The sequence below is a fragment of the Vipera ursinii genome (assembly GCF_947247035.1).
Source record: "Vipera ursinii genome assembly, chromosome: 1".
NCBI lineage: Eukaryota > Metazoa > Chordata > Lepidosauria > Squamata > Viperidae > Vipera > Vipera ursinii.
The window spans coordinates 289,760,317-289,772,308 of NC_139512.1; the positions used below are offsets into that span (position 1 = coordinate 289,760,317).

General features: G+C 37.1%; 1 protein-coding gene across 1 annotated transcript in view; it reads left to right on the top strand.

Moving 5' to 3' along the window:
- Window positions 1-9,325, top strand: part of CATSPERE (catsper channel auxiliary subunit epsilon) — an 84,024-nt gene extending 74,699 nt beyond the window's left edge. The window contains exon 19 of the mRNA XM_083375728.1: window positions 8,568-9,325. Coding sequence (XP_083231854.1) covers window positions 8,568-8,684 — 117 coding nt within the window. The 3' untranslated portion in view covers window positions 8,685-9,325. The remainder of the gene's footprint in view (window positions 1-8,567) is intronic.
- The last annotated feature ends 2,667 nt before the right edge of the window (window positions 9,326-11,992 follow it).

Below are 11,992 nucleotides of genomic sequence, written 5' to 3' on the forward strand. Positions count from 1 at the left end.
GAATCTCCCTTGCTTTGTTTCAGCCTGCTTTCTCTTGTAGCAAGTGAAGCTGAACCCGAGCAGAGGAGATCCTAGGAGCGCGAGATCGGCCGATTCGCATTCCTTGCTCCACTTCAGCCTGCCTTCTGCAAGAGAAAGCCGGGCCGCAGGGAGATTGCAGGAGCCAATTGCAATCTCCCTTGCTTTCACTTGCGGAGGTTGGGGCTGGCCTGGGCATCTCTCCCCCTCACCGGCTGGGTGTTGTTCGTCCTCCCCCCCCCCGCGTCCCACCTCACTCCCTCCTACCTCCTCCTCCTCCACTTTTTTTTTTGGAGCCGCAGGAGACTAATGAGATGCAAATGGTGCTGGGTTCCACCAGCCCACGTGCACTTGCCTCCTACTGAGCAAGTGCTCAGCCGGGCCGGCGCCAAGGTGGTGGGGGCCGGACCTTTGTAATTTCTGGGAGAGTTGTGCGGGCCGGATTCAATCATGTGGCGGGCCGTTTGTGGCCTGCGGGCCTTGTGTTTGACATGTCTGTTTTACAGGGTATCTACATGTTGTCATCAAACGGTTATCAAATTTGCTTTCCTTGTGCTTTTCCCACCTTTTCTCAAACTGTACTTAAACCGTCTTCATCTAGTCCTGGAAACTTAAACTCATTCACAATACAAAGCTATTTTCTAACTCAGGGCTTTTCAACCTTTTCACCCATTGTACCACTTTTAGGATATGGCAACATCCAAGTACCACTAGTCGCCTAGCAAAGTGTCAAAAACTTGATGACCAAAAAAGAAAAAGAAAAAAAGTGATGAAGTAGAGGTAGTCCTCGATTTACAACTGTTTGCTTAGTGACTGTTCGAAGTTACAATAGAACTGAAAAAAGTGCCCCCCAAGCTACAGCTGAGCAAGACACCTGCCTGACCGCCCGGCGGCGCTCTTCCTACTGTCCGAGGTTTTGATTTTTGTGAGCATATCTATTGAGGATTGGCACTGGGGTGGGGTGGGAGAGTTTGGTTTTTATTTCCCCCCCCATCTGCTGGGTGGTTACAGCAGGTTTTGGTCACTTCACATGACCCTAGGACACTGTGACCATCATAAATATGAATCAGTTGCCAAGCATCTGAATGTAAGTCTCAAGACCCTGGAGATGCTGCAACATTTTAGCTGATCGGTGCTTCTTCTGGGATCAGCAGAAGTGCCAGGATCAGTGCCGAGCTTCAGTTGGAGCCTGGCACTGATCCTGGTGCTTCCACTGAGCCCTGACAGCCCTGAAGAAGTGCTGATCCTGGTGCTTCTGCTGAGTCCTGAAAGCCCTGCAGCTCCAGCCATCTCTCACTCAGGCTTGTGCGGTGCTGCCACCGATTCAGCTCATTCCCCTCTCCTGCTACCAATTTTCTAGGATGGTCGCATACCACCTGCCAGGTGCCAATGTACCACAGGTGGTACCCGTACCACTGGTTGAAAATCCCTGCTCTAACTTTATTCCTTCTTTTCATCCTGCTCTTTATAATTCTTTTTCAAATATTTAAGCCATTTATTTCTTCCTTGTTTTCATATTTTTCCTGTGAAGAGGTGTGTTTTTCCCCTGTAGTCACTAAAGGCAAAGAAAAATACATTCTCCACACTAAACGAAGGAAGAAAAATCCTCTGACATTTACAGAATATCCCCTTAGAGCAGGAGTGTCAAACTGCTGGTCCATGGACCAGCTGCATCTGCAGAGACCGCGCACACCCCTGCTCCAGCAATATGAAAAAAGTGATATGTCATGACATGTCATGTGATGCGGCGAGTTTGACACCCGTGCCTTAGAGTCTAAAGAAAAAAAACCTACTCATTTGAGAGAACGTTCTTTTCTTCTCCTAGTCTTAATCCTGCACAACCCACTCACATTCGCAAAGAACACTGCTGGAAAAACTCTATTCTACATAACAAGCCTTTTGAGTATTTGGAGAAAGCTAGTGTCTCTTTGTTGTCTTGTCTTCTCCAACATACCCAATGTCTCCAATTTTTTCTTGTGGGTTATTCCTTCTTGGTCGTTCAGCAACTTGCTTGGTTTGCTCTGCCTATATCCTTACTAAAACATGTTAATGAGATTTGAACACAGGATTTTCAGTGCAGTCTGACCAATGCAGAACAGAGAGATCAGAGTGCTCAAATTTCAGCTTGTTGCACAAAACTCAATATTTTGTTATTCACATTTATATCAGATACAGCAAAGATTGTCATTGAGTTTTTAAATGAGAATTTTCATACTGCATGCAAGACACGCTTACATTTGCAGGCACTGCTTCCAGTGGTGGGATTCAAATATGTGAACAACTGGTTCTCTGTGTGGATGCTGCCTCCAGAAGAACATTCTGGGCCTGGGCAACAAAAAAGTAGCTACCGGTTCTGCCAAAGTGGTGCGAACTGGCTGAATCCCACCACTGACTACTTCCCACTATAATCTTCCTTGTTTTATATTCATGCCTTTGATTTTCCCTGCTCAGGCTATTCAGTTTATATGCAATTTGTTGATTTCTACTCATTATGCCAGTTTGTTAAGATACTCCTAAATTTTGATATTTATTTTAATTGATCTTGCAATTTAGTTCCTATTTTTCTTTTTTAAAAACTAAGTTTTATTAATTTTCTAAGTTTACATCCAAATATTTATGAAGCAATGTGGTGATTGGATAATCAAGAGTCCAATAACAAAAAAAAATGTACATAGGTCTGGGTAAATCAATAAAAATTCCCTCTCCAATTCCCTTAGTCACAATATCAAAATCAGATTAATACATTTCTGGTTATAGCAGAATCAATTTGAACAATTTTCTATACATTTTCATGCATACGTATTCATGTCCTGTTTTTAAGTTTTATCTAATTTCAATACAGTGCTCCAAATTAGCCTGTAGTATCTAAAAACCTTAATTTTCAGGTAACCCAATTTCCCCTATTTCATTATATAGTAATTAGCTTATCTGAAATACATACATTGTTCATTTAAGTGTATTCTTATTATATTTCAAAAATATATTCTATTTATCACCTTTGCAATTCATCAATAATTAACAATGCATGTTTTATTGTGTCATTCCAAGTTCTATAATATAATTCAAAGTTATGCTGTAATAGCTAATTTTCATTCCCTTAAAATCTAGATCCTAAATATAAAATCAGTTTATATCTTTTAACATTTCCCCTTGGCCCATTAAAAGAAAATTTAAGCTTTATTATTACAAATCCCAACATTTAAAAAAACAAACCCATTTTTTAAATCTAACTCTAGGTTTCTTCTTGTGCCAGGCAGCCTTCCATATCATTGCTTTTAATTTCTCAAATGTGTCTCCCTTTCTTCCTACACATGTTGTTTGAATCCAGGGAGACCATCCAGTTATCAATTTTTCAAAGAGAGTGACCCCTTTATAGTCATTAAATTTTCGTTCTAATAAATCAAATCTCCATGTTTGGCGTAGTATAGTTGTCATTAATTCATTCTGGTCTTGTTCTCCTTTCAGTTCCATCTGGCTTAAGTAAGAGGTCATGTCTGGTGTTGTAGTTATTGTTTGGTTGGTTAAAGTCTTAATGTACTGTGTTTGAAGGCCTTTGGCATCCTCCATCTTAGTGTTGCTTTCTTCAGCTTCTGTTGTTTGTTGAATTGTAGGTTTTATAGTTGAAATCAAAGTTTGGGTATCAAGGCTCTCAGTAGATTGTACTTGTTGTTCTTTAGAGTCCCCTATTTTGTTGATTTCCTCATCCTCTGTTAGTTTTTGGGTTGTCAGTTCATCAATTGAAGTCAGAGTCTCATTAGGTGAGTTTATGCTGTCAGATTTGTCTTTAAGTCTGGCTTTCATTTCTTCAGTCATTGCCAAAATTGTTTCAAGTATGAGTTTATAGTCAAGTGGTGGAATATATTCTTCCATTTCTTTAGTATTTACAGATAGGTCTTTAGAGGAGGCTATTTTAATAAGAGTCAGTAAATGTCCACCTCCACTATTCCTAGGAGTTGTTTTCAGTGCCAGGTGTTCCCAATTCTTATCTTTAAAGATAATGTCAAGGACAAATCTGTTACAACCAGATCTTAGAGTAAAAAAAAGGTTTACTTGTTATACCAGGTTTCACCACAAGATGTCCTCAATAGCATGTAAAATCCTTTTCCAGACTAATATGAGGCTTTTATCCAATTAATGCATTTTTTAGCAGTAAATAGGGTAGTAGGTCTCTGCAGAAATAAGCAATAAAAACTTTTTAGTGGCCCAAAAATTCCAGAAGTACAGATAAGGTTGCTTAGTTATTTAGCTTAGTTATTTGATTTCTTTTGAGGCTTTAAGGTTTTAATTCCCCAAGTAGGCAGTCACCGATCTTTCAAGAATGGGGGAGAAGATTTTCAGGAAAGTCCCACAGGAAAGTAATTAGGGAAGTAAGAAAGGTAAGGTCTCACCCAAATCCTCCAGATTGCTTTGTTGTGCTTGATAGTGATTTTGGCTTTCAGCAAGGAGTGGTTTAGTGATTGGCCATGTTGATGGCCGATCTCTTCTTCTTCGGGCCAGATGAGCTACTCTGGATCAAATGGAGGACTGCCGCCCTTCCGTGATCACAGGGAGAGCCTCCACACGGTGGTTGTCCCTCCAGGGCGACTTCTGACCCTTTTCAGGGTTCTCTGACGAAGAAAGACCGGACGGCGGGGAGAGGCTTCTTCCTGAACATCCACCGGCACCACGCACACAAACCCGAAGCTAATTTAGTTCCTATTTTGCAATTGCACTTTGTCTTGCCTGGATTTGATTTCAGCTTGTTCTCCCACCTCCAGCCCATTATCAAATTTTGGTGACCTTCAACATTATTAACATATACTAGCAAATAGTATGCTAATAAACAACCATATTTAGAGCTTTTTTATCTGCTCTCTATTTTTTAGACATAATCTTCTTGGTATATTGTGACAACTGTTCTTATACTTTGCATACAATTTTATATTTTATTCTGCAAGACTTAGCAATGTTTTAACTATACTTTATGGTCCAATCATACTTTGTAATGTATGTGAACTGTCTAGATCTCAACCTTGTGAACTTTAAGATATATGGGCTTCAATTCCCAAAATTACCCAGCCTGTAAGGGGAAATAATTAAATTCATTTTTAAGTCAGGATTTAATTATGGCTGCTCAATCCAATCTCTGCATTAATTTGCAGAGAAAACACTGCAAATTATTGCATAAACACTTGTTTTGAAATGGCTACATATCGGTATAGAGATAGTCCTCAATGTACAACCACAATTGAGGCCAAAATTTCTGTTGCTGAGTGAGACAGTTAAGTGAGTTGTGCCCTATTTTACAACCTTTCTTGCCACAGTTGTTAAATACTGAAGTTAAGATAGTAACAGTTGTTAAATGAATCTGGCTTCCCCATTGACTTTGCTTGTCAGAAAGTTGCAAAAGGTGGTCACATGACCCTGGGACACAGCAACCATCATAAATATGAGTCAGTTCCCAAACGTCCGAATGTTGATTATGTGACCATGGGGATGCTGCAACGGTCTTGAGTGTGAAAAACGGTCAGTGCCTTTTAACTTCAAACACTTCCTAAACATACTATCTGAAGTATGATAGTACTTCAGAGACTATCTGAAGTAAAGTATTTTCTCTCCATATGCAATTAGGCAACATATTTTCATTTAAAATTAACATTTTTTTAAAAAAAACATTTAAATACATAATTTGAACTGAAAATTGGTCAATAATATGGGAAGTACAGGAGTTAGCAAATAAATAAGATATAAAGTGAATCTCTTAAGAGAATTGACAAGAATTTATTCCTTATTGATGTTAATTTTGTAGAACCTTACTTTAACACTCTTTATCATCTGGGTTATACATAGTTTAGAAATGTTATAGCTCCATTTATTTTAATTTTTTACTATATTTTAACACAAGAATAATATAAGAATATTAATACATTTATTTTCTGTGTTTTAGTTTTTGTAATTTATCTACATATTTTGCTGTCCAGACTGTTGGCATCATTGAAAGGTAATTGCCTATGAGCTTTAGCTAATTTTATTACCAATTAAATAGAAAATGAAATAGCTTTGATCTCTTGTCACCAAACAGGTACAGATATAGGAAAGCTGAGGTCCTGCAATAAATTTTCTGTACATTCGAGAGCTACAACTTTTGGGATAGAATCTACGTCTGCAGTTTCAGCATGCATGCTTATATAAACCTCCTTACTGGTTATTTTTTCACCGCTGCAGTGGAAAACATGAGAAGAAATTAATAAGACTTCTTTGTATGCAAACATAAAACAACTTAAATAAGTTGTTTTATGCATTGACTAATGAATATGCCTTCTTAGGTGTATAGCAAAAGCTTACATAGTTTATAAGAATAGTCACCTCAAGTTGTAACTATCACCACTTACAAACAGAAATCACTAGTATTATATTAAGTTTGGTAAGATTAACTCATTTTGATATGCTGTATGTTGAAAAATTATATAATACACAGAATAGCTGAGTTAGTATCTAATGATTCAATACATAATAAACACATATATGATATATACTTTTTCAAGCAGGTGTGGGGAAATGTATTTCAGATAGTGACATTTAGCTACCTCCTTTAATGCCATATTACAGGTTCTAAGAATAAATTTCATTCTTCAGTTTTCACTTAAATGAGAAAAATATCAGAAACAAATAAACTGCCAGAACATAGACTATAGCAACTATATTAAACTTAAGTGCATGAAAAATAAGCAGTGTGTCCCTTTGATAACAGAAACAACCTGTTTTGCTCACACAATACGTGTAGTATTTAAGTGTAGTACATTTTTAATGGCTTAAAAAATCCAAATTCAAGCTCCAAGAGATCAAATTGAACTTCTTGATAAATTATAATTCATTTTCCTTTTATAGTCTTTCTTTGAAGACAGGCACAAAATGGCTGAAAAGGCTGAATTGTTCTCATTGATTTCATAACACTGGCTTTTCATATGTCAGGTTAATGATCATTTATTATTTTATGCAGAGAACAACTTTTTGCTTTTTGTAGAATCCAAGAGGCAGTGCAGGAAGATGACTGCCTATTTAATACTGGAAGATGGATATGTCAAGGAATATTTAATGTTATAGTTAATTCTGTTCAATCCTATAGTAGTATTTTCTGACCTGGTATGGTATGATGACAGAGTTAATATTAGGAGATATGCAGGTTTTGTGTTGTGTTGGGGTGTTGAGAAGGTGTTTTAGATCTGAATATCTCCAGAAAGGATTGTAATCCAGAACTTTTAAAAGGGACATGGGATTATGCTGGGATGGTATGAGTTGGAAATGATAAGTGATATTCTGCAATGTCTGTAAACCACTAAACTGGCCTTTTTTATCTGAATATTATAGCCTGGAGATAATCACTTTTTCATGTTGTATGTTTTTTATTATAGAACTTGGCTATAGATATTTTCTTAATATTCTGGGTGAAATCTAGCAGCATATATGTACAGTCAATAGTTTTCTGATATAATATTGCATAATACAAAAAGTAGCCTTAGTGTAGTTTAGACAGAAACTACAGAGATTTTTGCCAGAAACTGGAAGTAAATGCTGGTTTCCACAAAAAAGTCATAAATCATGGTAGTGTAACTGCAGGACGCTTCAAATGGCTATAAATTCAGGTCAGTTTCCAAGAGCCCAAAATATGATTGACCAGAGATGGGGGGAGCCACTCGAACTTTTAATCCAGGTTGTAAGTAGTCCTGGGAAGGTCCATCGTAACCTTAAAAAATTGCTAAGCAACCAGTTGTTTGTGAAGGACTACTTGTACTTTGAAGTTAGTTGGATTGTCATTGATTGAAAAGTTCTTGCAATTAAGTATGTTTAATATTTCATTTCCAGTTAAACTGAGATTTGCTACTTCTTTCTTCCCTGGGTTTAGCTGGTAACAGGTGAAGCAGAATCTAGCTGTGTCAGAGCATGCACAGTCTTATTGTGCTGAGATAACCCAGGAGTAAATACAGTAAACAGTGGTTTGTATTACACTATCTACAAATATACGCTAGAAACAAGATACATACACATGGTCATAATTCAGCAAACTCCAATATGCAGTAATTACAGCAGAAAACGGATGAGAAAGACTCCAGAAAGGCCTTCCCTTTTATACTCAAGCTCTTAAAGCAGGCATGTCAAACTCGTGATGTGATGTGACGTTGTGGCGACTTTTTCCCCATTGCCAGCAATGGGGTGGCACCGCGTGGTTTCAGCATGACACATCCGGCCCGTGGGCTGGCAGTTTGACATGCCTGTCTTAAAGGGATATAGACTGCTGCTGAGTCATTCATCTCACATTATACAAGTTGGCTAGCTTCTAAATCGTTACCTTGACAAGCGGTTCTTGTTGGAAAAAAATAGGTTCTCTCTCTGGAAATGGTAAATAATGCACAACTTTTGTGAATATACAGAAAAGTGGCTATCTCCTCTCACTTTAATATTTTAATTGCTCTGACTATAATAATAAACTATGTGATTTATATGCTAGTTTTGTTAAATTTAATTAGTTGAATATACAGTTTTTAAAAAATACAAATTATATTGTTTTTCAGACCAAGTTGGATGTATGTTACTGGTTGGACCACCTTGGTAGTGACTTTATTTTGGGGATTCCTCATCTTCAGCTACTTCAGATATGTGAAGACATTTCGGGCATTCCCTTTTGTTGATCCCCTGATGTCACTTAGGCCAGTTGTCACTGCAGAAAAACCAGATGATCAGAAGAAAGATTAATTTATCACATTGGATGAAATAATATTTCTATGTTAAACTGTGTTAAACTATGAAAAATGTTGTTCAATTTTTTACTTTTCCAGGAGTTAATACAATCTTAAAAATACCTTTCATTATTATTGTGGATTTTAAACTTTATTTTGAGATGATGTTTGCCTGCCATAGGTCATCTTTAACCCTTCAGACCACCCTTCAAAAATTTCAGTTTCAATTCCCAAATTGTTGGCTATGCATTTGGAAAGTACTTAGGTTGGACAAGGCAATCATAGTTCGTTTTTTCTAACTTGTTTTAGTATACCTTTCCATTCTTTAACAGAAGTACTAACATAAAGGGTAACTAGTATAAATTGAAAGATTACATTACTATATGCAGCAAATAATTGTCATTAAGTTATAACATCTATGCACCTTTTCCGTGTTGCCAAAAGGAAGTGCTCCAAGTCAATTTAAAATAAGAAAAGCAGTCCAATTTAATGCAATAGGGAATATTTAATCTCATTTTAATATATGTCAAATTGTCTGCACTTACAATATGTAAGTATCCATAAAAAAGTCAAAATAAAATTCAGTTAAGTGATTGAATATTTGCAGCTGTTTGTTTTCAACATTTTAAATAAAATATACCGTAAGTGCATAGCATTTATTGATTTACAGATATATTTTACTAGCAGTGTAATATATCTAAGCCAGAGCATGTGGTATTTGAATGGAAGGCCAGGAAAACCCAGAGCTATATGCTAGACTACGAAATTGAAAAAGTTTCCCTACAAAGCAATGGAAAACTATTTCTCTGCTGCTACCAAGGAAATGACATGAACATGTCTGTACAGTTATCACTATGTTAAATTAAAAGAAGCATACATATTTAGAATATTATATACAGTAGATCTGTTCTTTAAAAGATTCTAGAAGACCTGGCTCTTTGCCAAGCCCTGGGCTACGATGGGGTTATACCTCCTTGAGAAGGTGAACATGGTATAAATGCTAAATTCACCCTCCTGCACCCAGCATGATCCTCTATTTGTGGTTTTAATGTATTATTTTTCAGTTGTTAATCTTTGCAAGACATAGAGAGTATTGGGACTAAAAAGTTTCACTTAGCATTTGAATAAGTTTTTTTCTTTTTTTATGTGATATTAGTATTGCTTGTAGTCATTTCATATGAGCTAGAGTGCGATAGACTTAATAGTTTATTTTTGTTAGCATATGGTTGTTTATGATTGTTTTTTGCTTTTATACCTTGTATTTAGCTCTGGGAAGTCGGGGGGGGGAGGGGGGAAGGGGGGGAGGGTTAGGGAGGGTTAGGAAGGGGTGGGCGGAGGGAGGGGGGGAGGGATTGTTAAAGATAAAATGCATTGTAAAACTTTTCAATAAAAAAAAAGACATAGAAAGTATTGACAATTGGGCAACCCTAGAAATTTAAATTATAATCTGTCCTCTTTTTTTACTGTGGACACAATGGCACATAATTAAAATGAAAATTAGTTGCTTGCTCTCAAAAGTGCACACATACATAACACACATTTCAACATACTATATACCACTTATGTATAGACCTACACCCTTACATATAAGTAACATATAAATATTAATCACTGTCCATCTTGAATGCGTAACAGGAGAAAGCTTGAGAGTTCACAAGGTTAATATTATAGAACAAAGCTGTGATTGAATCTGGATGTTCTGCTTTGGATATCACGAAACCTCCTCCCACAAGGTAAAAAAGAAAACAGGTTGTGAGGCAGATGTGGTGTCCCAGGAAATCTTTCGGACCCTGCTCAAGCAACACTTATGTGCTATATCCTGGATGGGAGGGAGGGAACTGCCAATAATCTTTTCAGCCATCCTCACCACACTCTGCAGCACCTTCTTGTCTGAAGCAGTGATGCTTCCAAATCACACTGTGATGCTGTATGAAAGGATGCTCTTGATCGTCCCTCTGTAGAAAGTGGTCAGGACAGGGGAAGGAAGATGTGCTTTTCTCATGTGACACAAAAAATGCAGGCGCTGCTGTGCCTGCTTCAATTATAAATCAATGTGCCAAGTAATGGGCATTTACTTTGAGGTATGTGTACCATATTTTTCAAGATAACACAGAATAGTATTCTTCTAGTCCCAATAACAAGCTTGTGATGTGGGATGAGCTAGGAGAGAATGGGCTGGGAGAGAATGACTGACCTAGAGTCATTTTAGGAGCTTTCAAAATTGATGGTGGACATGGGTCCCTTGTGCCTATAGAAATATTAAAGAGAAATTACACATTTTGTAACCAAGAATCTCCAGAGCACATTATTAGTCCTTCAGTGGATGAAAGTTATAAGTATTTCATCATACCACAAAAAGGGCCTTCTCAGTGGTGACCCCTTCTTTGTGGAATATTCCATCTGATATACAGTTAGCCTCCACCCTGTTGCTTTCACTTAAGGCCCTAAAACATGATTTCATCAGCAAGCCAGGGACCACAAGTAGAGATGGAGTTAATAAAGTGTTTGATTTGATTGTGTTGTTGCTGCCATAAGGGATAGGGTGGGGATTTTTATGGGGTTTTATGATGCAGTGGATTTTAAATGTAGGCCACCTGGAGTTACCTATTTGTGAGTTGGATGGCTATATAAATTTGTTTAATAAAAAGTAATAAATAGGATTTCAGACACAAACATTCAACATTTCTACTTCAGAACTGAGAGTACCAGGTCAGATCATGCCTCAGGTCAGAACATGCCTTCAGATAATCAATGGTAAAAGGATCTATGTCATAAATCATGCAATTAAGGAGAGACATGCATGTTAAAGAAATTTGTAAAAGTCACTATAAAAGTAAAGATTTGTATATTTTGTATATTTTCTCTTTAATTTCTGGGTGATTATGAGCTTACCATCCAGTGTTCTTTGAAATACAGTGGAACCTTAGTACTTATTGTAATTGGTTCCAGGAGGCAAATGAGTACAAAAACAGATGAGTACATTTTTCCAGAAGAAATAATGTAGTGAATCACAAAGCAGCTGACACCGACAAGTTCTATCTTATGCATTGAGTACCAAACAACTGATAAGTATCAGGACAAAATTTCCATGTCAAAATGCGTTGAGTTTTAAAGTAGCTGAGTACACAAGGTACCACTGTACGGTACTATTTCTGTGATGAAAGATAGGCAATGATATTATTACAAAAGCCCACAACCTGTGTAGATTTTATTTAAACAAGCCTTACTCATTTACAGACTATCTTCACTATTCTAGGGAC